The 20,743-nt window shown below is 51.8% G+C and overlaps 4 protein-coding genes across 4 annotated transcripts; 3 read left to right on the forward strand and 1 right to left on the reverse strand.

Moving 5' to 3' along the window:
- The first annotated feature begins 915 nt into the window (after positions 1 to 915).
- On the forward strand, positions 916 to 6,635 carry LOC117639005 (AH receptor-interacting protein). The gene is made up of 6 exons (XM_034374301.1): positions 916 to 4,551; positions 4,629 to 4,808; positions 4,902 to 5,067; positions 5,150 to 5,336; positions 5,438 to 5,580; positions 5,870 to 6,635. Exons 1-6 carry the CDS (start codon positions 4,477 to 4,479, stop codon positions 6,073 to 6,075), a joined length of 957 nt encoding a protein of 318 aa, XP_034230192.1. The 5' UTR covers positions 916 to 4,476; the 3' UTR covers positions 6,076 to 6,635.
- Positions 6,636 to 7,337: 702 nt separating this feature from the next.
- Positions 7,338 to 10,680, forward strand: LOC117645863. The gene is made up of 6 exons (XM_034386398.1): positions 7,338 to 7,602; positions 7,925 to 8,013; positions 8,089 to 8,237; positions 8,493 to 8,716; positions 9,270 to 9,338; positions 10,663 to 10,680. The coding sequence occupies exons 3-6, from the start codon at positions 8,141 to 8,143 to the stop codon at positions 10,678 to 10,680; spliced, it is 408 nt and encodes a 135-aa protein (XP_034242289.1). The 5' UTR covers positions 7,338 to 7,602; positions 7,925 to 8,013; positions 8,089 to 8,140.
- LOC117645869 (sodium/hydrogen exchanger 9B2-like) lies at positions 10,636 to 15,381 on the reverse strand. Its single transcript, XM_034386406.1, has 10 exons — positions 15,141 to 15,381; positions 14,656 to 14,860; positions 14,174 to 14,368; positions 13,919 to 14,101; positions 13,047 to 13,222; positions 12,438 to 12,547; positions 12,111 to 12,275; positions 11,567 to 11,710; positions 11,383 to 11,484; positions 10,636 to 11,117 (listed from the first exon to the last, which is right to left on the reverse strand). Exons 1-10 carry the CDS (start codon positions 15,379 to 15,381, stop codon positions 10,959 to 10,961), a joined length of 1,680 nt encoding a protein of 559 aa, XP_034242297.1. The 3' UTR covers positions 10,636 to 10,958.
- A 1,906-nt stretch (positions 15,382 to 17,287) lies between these two features.
- LOC117645878 (sodium/hydrogen exchanger 9B2-like) lies at positions 17,288 to 20,289 on the forward strand. Its single transcript, XM_034386420.1, has 8 exons — positions 17,288 to 17,451; positions 17,803 to 17,985; positions 18,239 to 18,414; positions 18,531 to 18,634; positions 18,706 to 18,873; positions 19,203 to 19,346; positions 19,549 to 19,650; positions 20,050 to 20,289. The coding sequence occupies exons 1-8, from the start codon at positions 17,288 to 17,290 to the stop codon at positions 20,287 to 20,289; spliced, it is 1,281 nt and encodes a 426-aa protein (XP_034242311.1).
- The last annotated feature ends 454 nt before the right edge of the window (positions 20,290 to 20,743 follow it).

Raw genomic sequence — 20,743 nt, forward strand, 5'->3', positions numbered from 1 at the left:
CGTAGCTCATATGTGAGAAGAAGGTAGCGTAATAGACATTAAGAAGTAAGTTCGGGGGGAGGCATTGGGATAACTGTCTAAGCAAGAAGATGCTAGATCTGAGTTTCTTGGTAAGTTCGTCCAGATGAACAGACCAATTTAAATTTTTATCCAAATAGAGGCCGAGGAACTTAACAAAATCATCTTCTTGAATATTGGAATTTTCGATTTGCAAAGATATTTTCGGGCTATCCATTCTATTTTTAAGGGTGAAATGAAGGCAATTTGTCTTAGTGACATTACAGATTAAATTTAGTTTAGATAGGAATTTAATTACATCGCGAAGAATAGTGCTAGCGTAATTTTGAAGGGCATTGGTAGTATCAGCAGTAACAATAAGATTTGCATCATCTGCATAGAAGACTGGTCTACAGTTACCATTTGAATGTTGTAGGATATAATACTTCAGTTCATTAATGTAGATTAAGAATAATAATGGTCCTAGGATACTACCTTGTGGCACGCCAAAGAGGGTAGTTAGGAAGTTAGATAGGTAGGTATGAATAGTATCATGCTTGAGTTTTTTTAGGGATACGCATTGTTTGCGTTCACTTAGATAAGATTTCAACCAGGTATTAGGAATACCTCTTATACCATAATGATCGAGAATTTGTACAAGTTTCAGGTGATCAACACAGTCAAATGCTTTAGACATATCTAGGAACAGACCAAGTACTTTCTGATTTGAGTTTAAAGCATCAGTAATTAGTTCAACAGCAAAGGCTGTGGCATGCGAAGTGGATAGCCCTTTTTGGAAGCCGAATTGTTCTTTAGCTATAATATTATTTTTCGAAGTAAAATTTGAGAGGCGGCTATAATAACATTTTTTCGTATATTTTAGCAATATTTAGGGAGAGGGTAAGGGAGAGGGTATTTTATTAGGACGATTTTGCAGTTCAGTATTAAATGGAAATATTATATTTCATTCATTGACCAACATTTCACGAAACAAAATATCTTTGAAGTTAAATCCAACTGAATGATTTCATGTAATCATAGGCCTCATATTGAGGCTAGTGGTTCTGCATGTACTACAAATAAGCAATAGGCATAATGAACATAGGTATATAATATGCAGCCCAGAAATTTACTGTGTGAATAATGTTGATCTTTGAGTGAAACTCTTTGAACCATGCATGCCAGGGGCATGCTGTTCTCTGTGTTTTATGAGAATAAAAAAAAGCAGAACAAGACATGGAAAAGTTTTCCTTTTATCTGGTCTACTACCTTAATGGTACTTGATGCTGAAGAGAGAAAGCCCTTCTTCATTTCTTGAACTATTCTTTCTTTGCATTGATTTATTTCTTCTTCAATATTTTGCTTGCCTTTTAGTGACCTATAGTATATCCTGTTCTTTCTGCTTCATACTTCCTCTTCTGTCCTGCTCTCTAATGTTTCATAAGGATGAATTATCTATAATGAATCATATTGTAATTGAGATCATAGGTACCTCCATTAATGCTTGTATTGCCAATTGTTTTGTATTGGCAATGCTGTTGCGCTATTTCAACAAGTGTCATGCGACGTCTTGAACTTCTTCACCGTGAACTTTCAGTACTGCAACACATGCTGAAGCCGTGATGCATTTTGGTGCATAAACTCATTTGGTTTGTGTGGACCAACTATGTGAAATTTGTAGATGCCTCCATATCAATGTTCATTAATACTCCCGAACTACATAATTACGGTGTTAAGATCTTTTATTTCTTTAAACTGACTTGACTTGGCTAGATGAAAGGGAAAATAGAATTTAGAAAAGACCTTTTTGACAGATTAATGTGCCAACAAAAACAGTAGATTAGATGTAAAAGAAAGTTAATTTAATTGTCCTTAGACTTAGCTGCCTTTGCTTAGTTTTGTACAAGAAAACCATGAGAGTCTACTGTGATGACAATCTTGGACGTTAGCAATACCTCTAATATCTAATACATTCAACGGTTGGGAGATTAATTTCATTATTTGGTGACATGACTTTGGTGCCTACAAACTCTCATGCATACTTTTCTCTGGAATACCAGTCGTACTTCAAATTATCATTGCCATGATTTGAATTTTTATCAAATGTGCAATCATATTTGCAGTATTTTTGGCTTGGCCAGTGATTGCTTCAAATCACTTGCATTTCATGGCATTGTCTCTTATGTGACCTAACATTTATGTAGACACAATGAATCCTTTTTTCCCCCCTCTCTTGATATTATTTTTCAATGGCTCAGAACTTCTTAAGGCACTATACCTTTCATACTTTATCAGCTGTTCAGGAAGCTTTTTATGATGATTGACATGGGTCCAAACAAAATGAATGAGCAGGATTCTCCTCAAAGGAAAAGAGGCTTTTGTCATTTTTAATATCACATAATATCATAATTAAGGACCTCATATAGAGATCTGGAAGTTTGACATGAGAAAGTAAAAAATATTTTTCCAATTTAATTTATTTGAACAAAACAACAACAACAAAACTTATCTTGAAACAAATTGATTCACTGCTTGAAACATATCAAATTGTTGCTATTGTACTCTGTGTTAATCAGATATCATTTGTCTTCTTTTGGGCTACTATGTCAGTGTTTTCATTACGGCATATATTCTTACCCTTTGTCTCGCATCTCTTACCTTTATTTGAATCAATGACTGTTTCCATTCTATGTGCAATTTTCATTTAATTTGAGTTATCTCTCTCTTTCATTCTTTTGGTTTTTGTTTCGATTGGGTTTTCAACAACGAATCACACATTATCTTTTCAATACCTGAGTTTTCAGCCAATTGCTAGTATATGAACTCTTTGACCTTTCTCATAGCTACATTGTTAATGGGTCTTTAACAAGAAAACTCCAGATCTACAAGACATTAACTTCTATCTCCAAGGAAAAAGAAATTTCCTTTCAATTCTTTGTTTCTTTGATACTGGAAAGATCTTGCCCTCAATAACTATCCCCCTCCCGACACTTCATCAATGTAAGGTCATGTGAGACGTTACCCGTGTCCCTTCACCTTCAGTAGCTTTCTCTTTTGCTATACATTCTCAAGGACATTTATGAGCAAAGTTCACTTCTTTATAATTTAGAATAGCACCATAATTCAGTACCCACTGTTCTGTATTAATTCTGTTTTATACTGAATAGTTTACCAATTCCTCTACATACTTTAATTAACATCCTTAGCAACTTCCTGTTTTTGCTTCCCTTCACCTATTATTTAGTTTCATTTTAGAAGTGTAGGTAAATTATTGGTGGTGTTGTGTACTGTGTTTTAGTGTCATTAAATGAAATCTGTACTTCCGCTATGCTACAAAACTATGCTCTTTGATCTTTCATTCTTCCTCCTTTCACTCTTGTTTCTTGTCTATGCTGAGATTTCAATACCCCTATTTTCTTACACAAAAAAAATCCTTGCCCTATTATTTTCTATTTCAATCACTGAATTTTTTGCTTGTAGCTATACCATTCCCTGTGCATTTCTGAGCTTCTTGAGAGACCACCTTTTACAATCTTTAACCACGCAGGAAAGTATGGCTTAACTCACAAAACAAACATGGCAACTAATAAAACACGTAGCACAATGATTATATCATGAAGGGGAATACAGGAGGATTCTTCAGTTTTCTCTACACTTTTGTCAGTGCAAAATAAGTCCTCACAAAATCAGCATTTTATGGTCTGGAGGAAGCAGTCAAAACACTTACGGCCACACGACAGTTGACAATACCCAGGGGTGTTCGCCCTTGACACACATTGGTGCTACAAAGTGCACTGCGTTTCAAACATGTGGGTAGCGTGTCACTGAAGTGGCCGGTCGGATCGGCGAACGAAAGGCAGGATCATTCCCAGCCAGCCAAGGTAGGCCACCATTCGCACATCAGTGTACTGCAGGCGGGCTACCCACTATGGGACTCCAGAACCGAGGCTACAAATGCAGTGGCCACTCGCGGGGAGTGGGAGGGGGGACAGCGATGGAAGGGTTGAATGCGCTCAAACAGCGAGAATGAAAAGGGAAACCGCCGATCGGGCTGGAAAGCTGGAAATGGAACCAAGACATACCAGATCCGTGAAACGGCGCCAAGGCGCGCCACGGTGCCAAGCCGACGGGATGTGACGTAGAAACCAATGCCTTCCCCTCCCCACTCCTTCCATATAACACCTACCTCGGTATGAGAAATTGCGCGTTGCGTTTTCAGTTGCGATTTGTTTATTTGTGTGTCCTGTCCCAGTTTCTTTCTGCTGTTTTACTGAAGAATGTTCGTGATAAAGAGCCTGAAATTCATTGGATAATTTCTATAAGGAATTAGAAAAACTTTGAGAGCTGTCACCAGTTTTCACATTTATCCCATCTGAAGCTCAGTTATAGGTTAGTGGTGATCTCTACAATTTTGTCTGCCAGCTGCAGCCAGCTGCCACTTGCGGTTCCCCGTGTCACTGCGAACCACACTGCTTTAACATGTCTGAGACCCCTATTCAAAAGAAGGTTTTATACGCTGGGAAAAAACAAGTGGAATTCAAACCTGGATGCAAAGTAAGTCCGTAGTTTGTCACTAGACCTGTTACTTCTACGATTCTTGGGTCAGCTGTAATTTTCTTGTTGTTGTTCAGGTTGCCTTCCACTTTATCACCAAGCTTACAGATGATGCTGGAACTGTTATTGATGATAGTAGGAAGATGGGAAAGCCCATGGAACTAGTTCTTGGAAAGAAATTCAAACTTGAAGTATGGGAAACAATTGTTCAACTCATGAGCCTTAATGAAGTCGCTTCGTTCACCGTTGACAAAAGTGTGAGTGGTCTAGTGTACTCATAATGTGCCTTGTTTAACGTAAGTCCCTCAACCCCTTCTGTTCAATTCATGGGCCTTGTTTTTCTATTTCAGCTTGTGCTTCCTTATCCCTTTGTTGCCAAGACTCTGAGAGATATGGAGAAACCAGCAAAAGAGAAGAAACACCACTGTTGTGGAGTAACATTGCAGAACGAAGGTCTTGGATATGATGACCTAAACAAATTAATTAAGGATCCATGCGACCTTGAGTTCATCATAGGTATCTAGTCTTATCCCTATAAAAATTTAATCTCTTAATTCAATTTTAAACAATGTTTTTTATTTCTGTCTGCTACTTTCAGAGCTATTAAAAGTGGAAGCACCTGATGAATATAAAAAAGAATCTTGGCAGATGTCAGAAAATGAAAAATTAGATCAGGTACCCAAATTGCGAGAAGAAGGAAACAAGCATTATAAAGAACAAAAGTATGATGCAGCTTGTGAGAGCTACTCAATAGCCTTAGGGTTTATTGAGCAGCTCATGTTGAAGTAAGTCTTCTTACCTGGTTATTTATTTTTTTAAATTTGTTGTGAGCCTCGTAAATTTACATGGTTTTAGTAAATTTCTATGTATGCGCTTTTCCCCCTAGAGAAAAGCCTCGTGATACTGAGTGGTTGGAACTTCAAGAGTTAAAGATGCCTCTGCTCTTAAACTTAAGTCAGTGTAAGCTAAAGCAAGGTGACTTCTATACTGTCATAGAACATTGCTCCACAGTTTTAAGTGTACATCCAGGTAATTTACTCCCACTTTTACAATTATTATTATAATGTGGGGGACAGAGACTTGGTGGAATCAGAAATTAGATTCTTGTGGAGGAATGCTTGGCCCCTGGCCGGTCTGACATTACTTTTGCTGTTTTAGTGGCGGCATTGAATCTGCCATGTCTCTGTCGCCACCTGAGGGGGCATTGTTTAAGGAAAAATGCTGTTGTTAATCGAATGTTGTGTATTACAATTTCACATGCTCAAAATTTACAGTGTTCCATTTTATTAAAACATGTTTTTTAATTTTTATGTTTCAGACAACGAGAAAGCTTTATTTCGAAGGGCCAAAGCCCACATGGGAGCATGGAATCCTTCAGAAGCCAGATCAGATTTTGAAAAGTTAGTAAAACTCAACCCGAAATTAGAGAAATCAGTTTCTCAAGAATTGGCTCTTTTGGAAGATATGGTGCGTCAAAAAAATGTCGAGGATCGAGAAAAATTAGCTGGTAAAATGTTCAACTGATAAATCTTATTCTCATTTTAAACTTTTAAAAGATAAGCCCCAGCAGCAACCATTAGGTTGCCTGTAGTGGCACATTACCATCATTTGAACCAAAAATAAACCTATGATAAGGGAGGGGATAAAAATAACAATTTTCTTCTCTTCCACATTTTAGCAGAGCTAAGTTACCAAAGATTCCAGCTTAGGTGTTCATATGTTCATTTCTTGTGATCAGTGAGTGCATCAAGTGTTGTGTGTGTGTTATGTGATAACTCTATTTTATAATTTGTATTCTATATTTTATTACATTCATAACTTTTAAAAAACAAATCTATTTGTTCATTCATTTATATGCTATTCCACAGAGAGTCAAATGAACTAGGTTGCATCAAACTTTTCTGATAAAATATCAGAATTGTATATTACAATTTTAATATTTTAAAGAATCTTTTTCTTACTTGTGCCATTAATTGACTTGCTGTAGCTACAAGTGTAATGTATTGTATGGAAAAGATGGAAGATAACTCTGTTACAAATATGTATTGTAAATGGTCCATTAAAAGAAAAGGAAAAAAGTTAAACTGCTTGAGTCTGTCAATAACCAAACCAAACGCTATATAAAAGAACCATTTTGCACCTGTAAAGCCATTTGTTTTGTGAAGAAATGTTGAGCCTCTTGGGTAGGCGAAGAACATTGGAGAACCTGAGACGAGCTGTGTGTTCTTACTTGCCATGCACTTTGTAGTTAAGGAGCAAGGAAATCGAATTGTTTTGATAATGTTTATTGCTTTTACTTTCGGCTCCAGTGAAACACTCAAGACACGGCTCACGGCAGTACTGGTTGTGGGCGTCTGCACTGTGAAAATCTGTCGTTGCTTTTTGACAAAATTGTGGTGGGCATTTTGGTCACGCTAAAATTTTGACACATTCATCACAAATAAATGAAATTTTTGTCACAGCTCCTGTACTTAATGCATAGGCGGTACAAGACTTTTTTAAATGGGGCCCTGTCCCAAATTTGCCATTGTAGGCGGAGTGTCCTTAATGGTCCAAAACGCACCTAAAGTCACTAAAACGTTCGGTTGGCATTCGCTAATAATGCAAGGCGTTCTGTCCCGCCATCGGCCTCGGCCTTCCCTGCTGGTCGACTCGATTGGCAGGTCGCGTGCGTTGGCGTGCGGGCGCCTCCACGCCGCACTGGCAGGAAGAAGGGGGTGGGGGTAGTTTCGGCGGGGCAGACCGCGAGACCGGGTGGATGAAAACTTAATGATTGCGGCTGGGCATCCACCACACTGTTGGCACCCTTAGCGTGTGGCCCACGCTGTCGCGCGCTCTCTCTCGCTCTCATGCAGTGTATCGTGAGGGTGCGAGGGAGACAGGGCGAGGGGGCGGCGGAATCACTCGACGAGTGACAGCCTGGCCTGGCACTCCCCGCCCCGGCTAAAGAGCCCCTTCGGCCTCCGGCCAGTGCGGCACGTACACCGTTACACCGCACCTGCACGGGCAGGGCAGAGTAGAGGGGGACCTCCTAGCACTGAAATTCAGAGGGTGAGACATCTGACCGATTTTCGGTGATACAAAAAGTAAGACCGAAAAAACGGTCATACACAAATGTATGACCGAAAAACGGTCATACACAAATGTATGACCGAAAAACGGTCATACTTAAATGTATGACCAAAAAAAGGTCAGACATCAGCGAGGGGATATATCAGCCTTTACCCGTGATACACTATAAAGTATGACCGTTTTTCGGTCATACATCGAAGTATGACCGTTTTTCGGTCAGACATCGAAGTATGACCGTTTTTCGGTCATACATCGAAGTATGACCCTTTTTCGGTCGTACATTTCAGTAAGACCGTTTAAGCGGTCAAAAGTATGACCGTTCTATTTTCAGTGAGGGCAGAGCGGCAGTGCCACCCCCAAAGAACATTACTACACCTACATTGGAGCAAGGTAAATGCACTTGGCGCACCCAAGTACGTTATGTTTGCTCCAAGTAATTGACTTGATTTTGCTACACGGCTTTAGACCGGCCACGACAACCCCTGCACCACTGCAGCTACACTGCAGTACGCCGAGGATGGGGCCGAAAGCGCTGAAAGGCGGAGCCGCGGCGGCGTCAGCCTCAGCGGCCTGCCTGCTCCTCCTCGTCCTGCTCGTCGTCCTCGTCGCCGCCAGTGAGTCGCAACGTCGCTCTGCCTCTCTCGCACCCCTAGGGGTCGCGCCCTGAGTGCGAGAGAGACAGCGACGCAAGGGCTGTTCGGAATCTGCCTGTAGGAACGTTGGACGTTCAAGGGTAGCGGAGTGCCCCTGCTGGTGACCTGTGCGGAAAATTTTAAATGCCGCACCTAACCCTTGCCGGAGCAGGCTGGAGCTGGAAACCGAAAACCGGATCAGTAACACATGAAACTGTCTCTATCTCTCTGGTACAGCCGAAGGACTGCGCTGCTACGTGTGCAACTCGAAGGCGGACAGCCGCTGCGCCGACCCCATACAGACCGCGGAGGAGCAGGCCGAGGGCCAGGACAGTGACGCCGGTGACAACAACAACAACAATTATTACAACAACAATAACAACCAGTACGACGACCAGAACGAGGGGCTGCGCATGGTGGACTGCAAAGTGGCCCAGAGCGTTCGGCAGGCAATGGAGGCGGTAAGCTAGAGTAGAGTTTCGGTGGGTTGCAGGCGTGGAGTGGGAAAGGTTGGCAAAAAGTCGCACTTTGCCTCCGTAAGTGGTCAACTTTTGAGGAATCGTGCCCCTCCCTGTCTCTGGATAGTCCTTGGTGGGCTAGCCTGGGAATTCCCTGAAGACACTGCGGCGGCCTCGTCTTGGCGTCCTTGTCAGGGGCCGCACAGACGAGTCGAGCCCCTGCCACGTAGGCCACCAACCCGTCCTGGGGCACACTGGTGTGAGGACGGTGGCCTACCTTCGCACCATTTTTCAAGAATGTGACGTCATATGCGTGTATCAGTGTGTGCGATGGGTTGCCCATCACTATATGTCCGGCGCCTGCTCAAGTGATGTCTTTTTTCGCTAGAAAAAGACTGCTGGGTCGAAAGTTCACTGCAGTGGCCGCGAGGTGGCGCGCACTCTCAACGAACGTGATAAAATTCACATTCTCACCGGTTATAATGTGAGTTTTGTCACGTTCGTTGATTAGCAGTTACCGCAAGCCTTCACGGCCTCCTCGTCGCGGTGCCTGCAGGTGAGTGGGCTGCTGTCGCACCTCGGGCAGCGCGCCCCGGGAGGCGGGGACGTGTGGGCCGCGGTGAAGGTCTCGACGCGGGCTAGCTTGGCGGCGGCGGGCGCGTACCCCGAGTCGTCGTCGGGGCAGGGCCAGCAGCACGGCGGCCACGGCGGCCACGGCGGCGGACTCCTCGGCCCGAGGGGCGGCGAGCAAGGCGGCCAGCAGGGCGGCCTGCAGGGCAACCAACAAGGCGGGTACGGCCAGCGCGGCTTCGACGACCAGGACCCCGACGCGGCCTGCCACAAAGTGGACATGGAGGGTGAGTCCTGCACTATCGCACACTTGGCACACTGCAGACCGATTCCGTCGCTGTCTCTGTCGCACTCTCACGGGAATGCCCCCATGAGTACGAGAGAGACAGACCGACCGGAGCAGTGCTCGGAGTCTCCTGTCCTGCACGCGCGCGAGATGGCGTGAAAGGCTCAGCGTGTGTTGCAGTGGACGGGGAGGTGATCACGGACCGCGGCTGCGCGCCCGGCCGCATCCTGGGCCAGGATCCGTGCGAGGCGCTGGCGGCCACCTTGGGGGAGACCGAGTCCTGCGAGCTGTGCGACGGCGATGGCTGCAACACGGCCTCCACCGCCAGGGCCTTCACGGCGGCGGCAGCGTTCGCCGCCTTTCTACTCGGCCTTCAGCGCGCCCTGTGGCAACCTTGAGGGCGGCCTTGGGGGCGGCCTTGAGGGCGGCCTTGAGGGCGGCCTTGGGGGCGGCCTTGGGGGCGGCCTTGAGGGCGGCCTTGAGGGCGGCCTTGGGGGCGGCCTTGAGGGCGGCCTTGAGGGCGGCCTTGGGGGCGGCCTTGAGGGCAGCCTTGAGGGCGGCCTTGAGGGCGGCCTTGGGGCGGCCTTGAGGGCGGCCTTGAGGGCGGCCTTGAGGGCGGCCTTGAGGGCGGCCTTGGGGGCGGCCTTGAGGGCGGCCTTGAGGGCGGCCTTGAGGGCGGCCTTGGGGGCGGCCTTGAGGGCGGCCTTGAGGGCGGCCTTGAGGGCGGCCTTGAGGGCGGCCTTGAGGGCGGCCTTGAGGGCGGCCTTGAGGGCGGCCTTGAGGGCGGCCTTGAGGGCGGCCTTGAGGGTTGGAGGATGCATTGGGGAGGGTGCATCCCCATGCATCGCAAGATGCATTCTGAGACTGTGCGAAAGTCCGAGACTCCACGCCAACGAGAGACTTCCAGGGCCCCTCTGGCCCCACACTATAAAAAAGAATTCTAATGACCGCTTGTACTACGAAGTAAGCAAATTTCTTGGTGGAAGTTTCTTCATAGTAGGAAGGAATTTTGCAAAACTTGAGACAAGGCAAATTCTGCATCTGTTTGGGTGAGCATTCACGATTGCGTAAGTGTCATAGGTTTGCTTTGCAGGCTGAAATGCGAGAATAAAATTGAATGCAAAATAGAATCCATGTCTGCCAACATGGGATACGTCTTTATTGCTCAGCCCAGGCAAGTCGCTGAAGCCGCCCATGTCAGTGGGCAATGGGTGCGACTTGGTTCCCTCCCCCCCTGTCATGTCAAGATCCGGCAACGTCACGCGCGGCCGTGTTGCAGTGTCGCGGCCCGCAAGCAGAAGCCCCTCGTTTCAATTGCCACAGTTATTCGCCGCGCAAGATTTTGACGGCAACAGCAGCTAACAAAAGGTAATCGTCGCCCCTGAACCTTCACTCGGCCCTGGGGAGCAGCAGCGGGCCCAGGTACTTGGACGACAGGGCGACCACGTAGGTGCCCACGATCACCACCAGAGCCACGCTCGTCGCGATCACCTCCCTCAGGTCCGAGTCCTCCGTGATGGCCTCCAGCACCAGCCCGCCCAGCGCGGTCTGCAGGCGAAGAGGGCATTTTTGAGAACTGATGTTGGCTGCACTGGCTAAAACAAAGGCATAAACGTGTCTGGAAGGGTATTAAAATTTTGCCTACGAGTCCTATACTAATTCACGCCCCTTTCCTTCCAAGGGCGTAAACTGATTGACGCCACTTCAGGGGCGTAAATCGTTTACGCCCCGCCCCGTTCGGGTATGGATTTTATGCCTTCGTTTTACCTCACCAGTGTGGTGAGGGGTGTTTTTAAGGCGGTAAACCACTGACTTGGAGGAGCCCCTTCGACCAGTAGGACACCGCCATGAACAAACGCTGCTTCGGAGGCTTCCTGCTGAATGCAGTGGCGATGTACGTCACTGGAAACCGCACCTGAGCAATGTAAGTGTGGCAGTAATTGCAACTTTGAACATCGAACTGACTGGGGTGGAGAGTGTTTGGAAGTGCGCCGCACCGCCAGGCCCGTGAAGTAGATGACGAGGACTTTCCACACGGTGTCTGTCTTCATGGAGGAGAAGTCGCACGAGATGCCGATCATGACCGTCATGATGGGGTGGCAGAAGTGCCACAGCATCTCGAACGCCTCTCGTAGCGGAGTCTGGAGGCAGGAGCGCGGCGTAGCACAGTGGGCTAGTAGACCGGTGGAGGCGGCCAAACTCTAGACGCGTTTTGAGCTCCAGAGTCGCTAAGTGGGCCTCGAACCGAGCGTGTGACCCCACCAATGCGTTGCTCTCCGAACGAGGAATCCATTGGTGGGGTCACACGTTCTGTACGAGTCCTGTTTAGTGACTCTGGAGCTCAAAACGCGTCCCCTTTGATTTATCAGAAGAGGCAACCAATTGTATCGCTTGTTTCTTGTTCTTGTTTCGCTTCAATTCTATTCGTTGGTACGTTGGTACCCACCAGAGCTTACTTGGGGCGTGTCTAAGCTCGGGGGGATCATTAACAGATGCCTTCGAACCCGTATTGGCGATACACCTCGTTCCGTGGAAACTCACCGCGTCCTCGTGCCACTCCATGGCGCGCCAGCAGTTGACCATGAAGCAGGCCGTGGTCACGGTGCACAGGTAGGCGGCGGTGTCCAGCTTGTACAGGCTGCAGGCCAGGTGGATGCACGTGGACGACATGATGAGGAGCGCGAAGCGCGCCAGCAGCGCGTGCTTCTGCCCAGTCAACATCGAAATAAGACATTTTTGTCAAGATTCGGTCTATTTTGGTGTCAAAATAACATGATTAGACGTTTTTCGGACTTGGTCCCCTGGCCTCCCCAAGGTGAGGCAAAGCCACAAACTGGCAGCGCGAGTGTTCGAACCCGCGACACTTACGCTGTACCTATTCGGCAGGCAGGCGATGACGAGCCCCAGCAAGCAGCCCGACGAGACGCTCATGATGACCTTCATCGCGATCCGCCCGAACACCAACGCCGCCTCGCTGCCTGGCTGTCGAGCCGAGGGGGTTAGAGGGGCCGTGTGCCACGGTCGGCCACCGGCCCGTCTAGCGCACCGCTGTGGAGACGGCGGCTTCCCATGCGGTGAAGGCAGGGGCAAGGCAGGGGCAAGGTGGGCCAGCGTCTTCACGCCGTGAAGGTAGACCACCCATTTGGCACGTTTCGGGGTGCGAAAACAATGGAGACGTAAAGATTCTCACTCCGGAGATTTGAATGCAGGGCTCTTCCCGTGAACTTCGCGAACCCAGGGCCCTTTTTGGAGCGGTGAGCTCTCACTGAGCCATCGCCACAAAACAAAGACCGATGGTAGCAGATACCACTTTGAGTGAAGCTGGATTAGGAAAGAGAGGAAAATGTTGCTTCGCTCGGGGGTAGAAGTTTTAACCTTTAACTTCTGAGCCACTCTGTATCCGTCGAGGTGTCTCTAGCCAACTCAGACTGATGGTGAGTAAGCACTGTGTTGGCGATTCGAGTTGCGGTGTCGAACCTGACAGCGCCATGGACTCCCGCAGCATGTCGAAGATGACGATGATGACGATGTTGTCCAGGGTGCCGGACGCCAGCAGGATGGACAGGATGCCCGTCTTGGTGCCGTAGCCCTGGTTGGCCAGCGACACCAGGCACAGCGACAGCAGCACGGGGGACACGCCGCCCCACAGGAAGCTAGGCCAGGAGGGGTTCGAGACACGCTCAGGTGCGGATCCAGGAGTTTTGAAGAAGGGGTGTGGCGAACTTTGCCTACTTTCAGAGGCAGAGAAGAGCTTGTTGGCTTGTTGCCCACCTTGCGGGCGGTCTATCTAGCAACACCTGCTTGCTCTATAGAGCCCCTGTAAGTAGGCCAAATTCGCTACACACCCCTCCTGAGAAAAATCCCGCATCCGCAGCGCCGCGCTTGAGCGGGGCTGGATCCTCGAACCTCTCATGCTCCTGTCAGGAGCAAGCAGGTGTTGCCGCTAATAACACAATCCTTCTATGAGCGAGTTGTCCGTGTCAGTTTCTATGCCATTCTCCCTTCTGCCCGCCACCACACAATACGGACGCGACATTCTTTCCCTGCACTGAAAGCAGCATTGCCACATGTGCAAGCAAAAATTCCCACTTTGAAAGGGTTGCCAACATCAGATTCCTCAAGCCGATGTTGGCAACCCTTTCTGATATGCACCCTGCGCGGTATTTAGTGCGGATGCCCCACGCGTCCAGTCCGTGTCAATACTCCGCGCTACGAGTTCCATTGTTCGCCGCATGAGTCGAGTCACCCTCTCTAGGGCATAAACCGAGGCGTAAATCGTTTACGCCCTTTTAGGGTATAGGTTTTACGCCTTTGTTGTTTTACCTGGCGAGTGATTAGGCACTGCCTACCCGAGGGTGAGGGCCCACAGTTGCGGGACGTCGAAGAGCTGCAGCACCAGCATGCTGACGTACAGGGACTCCAGCACGCACGGCAGCACGGCCGTCAGCACGATGGTCAGCCCGTAGTTGCGGAACACGGCGCCGTCGAAGTACAGCCCGGCCTTGACGATGTTGATGGTGAAGAACAGGGACCTGCGCCGCACGCCGCGTCAGCGCAAACAGAGGAAACTGCTAGTGCCAGTGTGCCAGTGCGACGCGACTGACTTGACGGCGGCAATGACGCTGTGGTCGAGGTGGTCTGTGGCGTCCCAGCAGATGGGCACGTTCCGGTAGACGAGGGCCACGGACAGCATCCCCAGGGTGGGCGGCAGGTTGAGGTGGTAGTACATGGCCCAGCCCACGGCGTACGCCACCAGCACCACCGAGCCCACGGCGAACAGCGGGGTGCCGGGGCCGACGCTGCACCGACCCTCGCAACACGCGTTCAATCAAGACGGAGGGGAGGGCAGAAATAAGGGGTAAGTTGGGGAAGAAAAGTACAGGGTAGGAAAAGTACACACGGAACCGATAGTATCTCGATCCCTCGACTAGTCATTTTCAAGTTAACACGGAAGCCTGAAAGGCCTGGTCACTGGGTGTGCGGATCTGCAGTGGGCCACAGGGGTGTGCACTTTTCTCACCCTGTACTTTCCCTCCCCAACTTACCCCTAAGGGTCTTGGACGGCTCGCGCCGCAATGCGACTCACACGTCCGGGCCGACGGTGAGCAGCATGGCCAGCCACACGGCCACGAGGACCACGGCCACGGCGAGCAGCCAGTCGAGGTAGCGGTACGAGAAGCACCACACCGGGGTGCAGGCGCGCTCCTCCAGGCCGGACCGGCACGGGCAGCAGGGCAGGAAGTGGAGGTGCTCCGGCGGCGGGGTGGGCGGCGTCAGCCACCGGATGATGTCTGCAGAGGCGGTGCTTCAGATACCACCACCGCACTGGTAAAACTAAAGCGTAGGTCCGCGCTTCATTCGATCAAAGAACTAAGATTGAAGGCCTTTTCTTGAAACGTACACTCCAAAGGCAGTTCGTACGCTCCGGCAATGCATTTAGATAGGAGGAAAGGAGTGCATGAGCACTTGCACGCTGTGGGCTCCACGAAAGGCTACCTCAGTTTTACCAGTGCTGCCACACAGTCAGATAATTTTACATTCATGTTTTCTTGGGTCCGGCAGTAGTGGTACCTGCTGAGCCTTGCCGGATGGCCGAAGGCGTCCGTCGGGCGGCCGAGCTTGGCTGGAGCTGGGCCAGGCAGCTGGAAAAAAATGCACACCCTTTATCCCTACCAAGTTTTCCTTCACAAACGACCGGGCACGACGCTTGCTTCCCGTTCGCCAAACTCACGTTGGCTGCCGAGGCACGGCCGCGCCCCAGTGCCGGGGCCGCCTTGATGGTGGTCTTCTTCTTGACCTTTGCCCTGTCCATGACCACGCTTGCCGAACCAAACACTACAGTGGCGTGGCAGCAGCAAAGTAGCTCAAAGTAGCAGCTGCGTGCGCGCAGGCAGGCTGGCCCAGCTTGCTCCGACTGCGACAATTAAAATCAGGGATACCAACCCGAGTCACCGCCCTAGAAGGCCGAGCAGTGAACTGTTTTCTTTCGCCAGAAAGTCAGCGAGAACTTCTTCGCTGCTGAGCGACAGTCGATGCAAGAGAGCGGCTCATCTTCAACGACATCGAGGTATTCGCGGCCTTGCCAAACAGTTGGCAGCACCGGCAGGCCGCGCACACGAAATTTTGAAACTTAAACATCTTCCCAGAAAAGTGCGCGCTTGACGGTTCACTTGAGTGAGCCGAGACATGGCGGAAACAGGGAGGATGGCCGTGGACTGGCTTCTGGGCTGGCTGGGGCTGACGCCGGCACAGACGGATGAGGTACCTTCAGTCCTTTTCTCGCACTGTCCTCTCAGGATCTATTTTCCGTGCCTGTTTGGTATGCTACAACGCTGAGACCGCACAAGCACGTCGTCGCAACGAATCAGCGTGGCGGGACTATCAGGCCAAGCGGCGCGCATCAGACGTCAGCCTGCAGCGCCTGGCAGACAGGCCAGCAGTCAGTCGCGCAACGCACCCTGGCGTGGACGGTGGCCTACCTTGCCAGAGACAGAGTCGGCTTCGTGTAGAGGTTGCTTTTGGCTGCTGCAAAAGGAACTCACCTCGCAGGGGCGGGTAGGCCACCGTCTAGACACCGATGCGTGGATTGCCTACCTGTCAGGCGCTCCAGGTTGCCGATGCAGTGTGAGAGAGCCTATGTGAACTCAGTGCAACCTTTAGTGACCTATGTGTGTGCTCAGTACACACTTAAGTTTTCAGTGTGCCTCAAAAAGTTTCCTCTCCGAGAATGTACTTTCATCCCCGACCAGGTCAACATTGCGGAGCAGGACGACCTGGACCGCGAGCAGGAGCAGCTGAACCTCGTTAGTACCAACGCCATCAGTGGACCTCGGAGCCGCGGGATTCTGATTCCGAAGGCCGTTGGCGTCGCTCTGCCCCTTTCGCACCCTTCCGGCACGCCTCAGGAGTGCGAGAGAGACAGAGCGACGAAAACGACTCTCGGAATCAGTCTACTGCGCCAGCTCCTACCGATTCGATTCGCACTTTGATTGGAGTCGTTTCAGATCGCGCGCAGGGGCGAGGAGTTGGAGGTGCTGGCGTCGCTGCCCGCGCTGCCTCCACTGCACAGTGCGTGCTCCGGCGGGCCGAGGCCGTGGCAGGGGCGGATCCATTAGGGGAGGGGGGATGCCTCAAAAGTTGCCGACCTACGGGGGCAAAAAGCGACACATTTCCTACCTCGAGGCGGGAGCGACGCTGCCATCACGACGGGCGCGTTGCTGCGCGTTGCTGCGCGTTGCAGGGCAGCGGTCGGGCAAGGTGCTGCCGTGCGCGTGCTGCCCGCCGTCGCCGGCCCTGGTGGCCGCGGCGTGCCCCGGGCTGCCGGCCTCGCCGTCGTGGGAGCAGGTGGAGGGCGGCGCCATCGTGCTCATCCTCACGCTGCTGCTGTGGGGCGTGCTGTGGGCCCTGGTGGGGCCGGACGCGGGGCCGCGTAAGTGCACTGCACTGCAAGCTCCTGGCATTTCCAGGCCCCTTTTTTCCAGTGTGGGCCCTGGGAATACCAGGTACAGATTTTGCCGTGTGCAAACCCATTGAGACGTTTCCTTTCCTCTCCAGTGGCACTCCGTTTAGAAACCCAAAATTTGGCCTTCTGCCCCCAGACCCCAGAGGGCAATCCGGCCCTAGAGGCCAAATGTTGGCATTGGAAACGGAGCGCCACTGGAGTAGCAAGCAAACTGACCAGTGCCGCCTGCGCAGTGTCCGCGCCCTTCTACGTCATCATGATGTCGCTGGTGGGCCACGCCGTCGGCGCGGCGGTGGCCACGCTCACGCCACTGCCCGCGCTGTACGGCATGCTCGTGGTGCCCGCCGTCGCCGGCAACCTGGACATCCGGGAGCTGGAGGTCCTGTCCCTGCTTCGCGGCGACACGGCCGCCCTCATCGTGTCGGTGCTCTCCTTCGCTTCTCTGGCCCAGTGGCGGACCCAGAGCCGGCCGGAGGGGGGGGGGCTGGAGGCGGCCAAAACTTTAGACGCGTTTTGAGCTCCAGAGTCGCTAAATGGGACTCGAACCGAACGTGTGACCCCACCAATGAGTTGCTCTCCGAACGAGGAATCCATTGGTGGGGTCAAACGTTCGGTTCGAATCGTGTTTAGAGACTCTGGAGCTCAAAACGCGTCTAGAGTTGGGCCAAGGGGGTTCGACTGTTTGCCCTTCCCCCTCTGGATCCGCGACTGTTTTTGGCGCCAATTCGAGAAACGCAGCTGCTTGACCCCCCACAACTACACCCCACGCAGCTTCGCCTCCATGGGGGTGTTCATCGCGCGCGCGGGCATCGACGTGGAGCTGCTGCTGCTGCAGAGCTCGTCCGGCATGGTGCTGGCGCTGGGCTTCTTGCCGCTGTTCGCCGAGACGGCCTTCGTCACCGTGGCCGCCTCGCAGGCCCTGGACATCTCCTGGCGCTGGGCCTTCCTCCTCGGGTTCGCCGACGCGCAGTCCAGACCGGGGCGGGTCCAGGGCTGGTTCATGGGGGTGACGGCGCACAAGTTGCCTCTTGCTACTGGCGGCAAAGTGCGACATCTTGCCTACCTTCCAGGTGTCTTCACCGCCCTCAGGGCAAGCCTTGCGGCGACGCCCCCGTCACCCCCTTGGACTCGCACCTGCAAATCGCGGGTTCGATTCCCCCGGCATCGTACGCACGCCCCATCCTGCACTTCCCTGTTCCTCTGTCAGCTCGCTCACGGCCCCCATGTCCCCCTTGGTGGTGATGTGGACCGCGCTGAACCTCCGCCGCAAGGAGCTGGGTTCGGGCGGCTCGGTGTGCTCGCTGCTGCTCGTCGTCAGCGCCCTGGACTCGGCGGCGGCCTTCTGCATCTTCGGCGTGGCCCTCAAGTGCGCCATGGACGCAGGTGCGTCGCTGGGCATGCGCATCAGCCGAGCCGTCGCTCTGTCTCTGTCGCCCTCATGGGACTCTCCGCAAGGGTGCGAGAGAGACAGAGCGACCAACCCATCGCGGACTTGGCAGAGTCCTGGGCGTCCATCGCCATGGCCGTCTTCCAGCTGCCCTCCGGCATCCTCATCGGCGCCGTCATCGGCTTCATGTCCATCTACGTGCCCAACGAGTACAACGTGAGTGTGCCAAGTGCTTGGCTCTGCTTGGCCGCGCGTCCCGAGAAGGCACTCAGCATCCCCTCTCCCAGGTGCACGCCACCTTCTACCGGGTGGAGATGCTGCTGGCCGTCAACGTGTGCAGCGTCATCGCGTTCCACTACTTCCTGGGCATGCCGGCCGTCGGCTACCTCTCGGCCTTCACCACGGCCTGCGTCGCGTCCAACGGCTGGAAGACGCTGTCCATGGACGCCAACAAGGTGGGGGCCTCGTCGTCATGCTGTAACACGGAAAATTAAACGAAAAGACTCGGTGACAAATTACGGCGAGGCAAAAAGTCTTGCCAAAATTTGACCAGACCTGAAGGCCGATAGACCGACCGTGTTCAATGAGGTAAAAATTCAGGCCACATTGTGGTCAGACAAAAAATGTCTTACAGCGGAAAGGGTCAGAAGGGTCAAAAAGTTTCTGACCCTTCTGCAGTAAGACATTTTTGTCGGGCCAAATTTTGGTGAGACTTTCAGGTTGGACCCAACCTTGGAGTGGCGAGAAGTCCGACCTTTGCAGTGAAGATCTCCGTGTGCCGCAGAACACGCTGCGGACCATGATGTCCTTGAGCTGGCTCATCATGCAGCCCCTGGCCATGTCCATCGTCGGCCCGCACATCTACGTGTCCCGCCTGGGCGGCTGGCGGCAGCTGCGTTTCATCGGCGTGCTCCTGTGTGGCGTCGCGGTACTACGCACACCATCGCTCGGTCTCTCTTGCACTCATGGGGCGTCCCGCAAAGGCGCGAGAGAGACAGAGCGACGAGCACAGCGCCCGAAATCAGCCTGCAGACTTCGTCACTCTGTCTCCGCACCCCTGCGGAGTGGAACGCCCTGCGCGCCCTGCGAGTGCGAGAGAGACAGAGCGACACGCCCCGCCTCACCCACAGGTGCGCATGGTCGTGTCGGTGCTCTGCTGCGTCAAGTCCAAAAGGCGGTGGGCCGAACGGCTGTTCATCTGCATCGCCTGCGTGCCCAAGGGGACCGTCCAGGTGCGTCCACGATATCGCGATATACGGCATGAGACGATAACGATACACGATATGGGACGATACCTCGATACAGGGCAATACTGCGATACCACGATATGGGACGATATTGGTACGATATATCGACGATATGTCGACGATATATCGTCACACCGAGCAGTCCTAGCACGGACGTGAAGCCACCCCAAGGCTGATAGTTGAACCCCTAACTTGAAACCAATGGATTCCTCGCTCGTAGAGCAATCCATTGGCGGGGTCACACGTTCGGTCCGAGTCCCATTTAGCGACTCTAGAGCTCAAAGCGCGTCAACCTCCACCGGTCTTCAGGCCCACTGTGTGAAGTGGGACAGGGCTCATGTTCTTGATGATGATCCTCGCCGTCCTCTACGCCGCTCTCCGCAGTTGTTGACGTGCAGCTGGACGCTGCTCCGCGGCTTCCCCGACGACGACGCTGGCGGCGACGCTGGCGGCCAGGCCATGGCGCAGATGGTGCTGGACTGCTGCGTGTACGCCCTGCTGGTGACGGGGCCGCTGGGCACGCTGCTGTCCTCCTCGCTCGCCCCCAGGCTGCTGCGGAAAAGCGGAGAGGAAGAGGCGCCCTCCGAGAACCACCAGGGGAATCACCCCGACATGTCGTTTTGATTCCCATTAGTTGCGCGGTAAATGAACGGTTCCGAACTGTCGAGCGGTTCAGAAGAGTCGTGCCGTCGCTCTGTCTCTGTCGCACTCATGGGGTTCTCCGTGAGGGTGCGACAGAGACAGAGCCGCAAAACCGCACTGGTAAAACAAAGGCATAAAAATTACGCCCTTTAGGGCATTAATACGCTTTTATGCCCTTGCAAGGGCATAAATCGTTTTCGCCTGGGAAGGCTAAATGGTATAGGATTACAAGCAAATTTTAATGCCTTCCAAAGGCATAACGTTATGCCCTTTAAGGGCGTAAATCGTTTACGCCCTTTAAGGGCATAATTTTAATGCCTTTGTTTCACCAGTGCGATCTTCTGAATCGCTCGACTGACGGGGCGGGACGAGAACGCGACTGGGTTCGTATTTGCGCGGGTTTCGCTCGCCGGTTCCCCCTCGCAGGCTGGCCTCG

This window comes from Thrips palmi, unplaced genomic scaffold, assembly GCF_012932325.1.
Source record: "Thrips palmi isolate BJ-2018 unplaced genomic scaffold, TpBJ-2018v1 HiC_scaffold_10, whole genome shotgun sequence".
In the NCBI taxonomy this organism is placed as follows: Eukaryota; Metazoa; Arthropoda; class Insecta; order Thysanoptera; family Thripidae; genus Thrips; species Thrips palmi.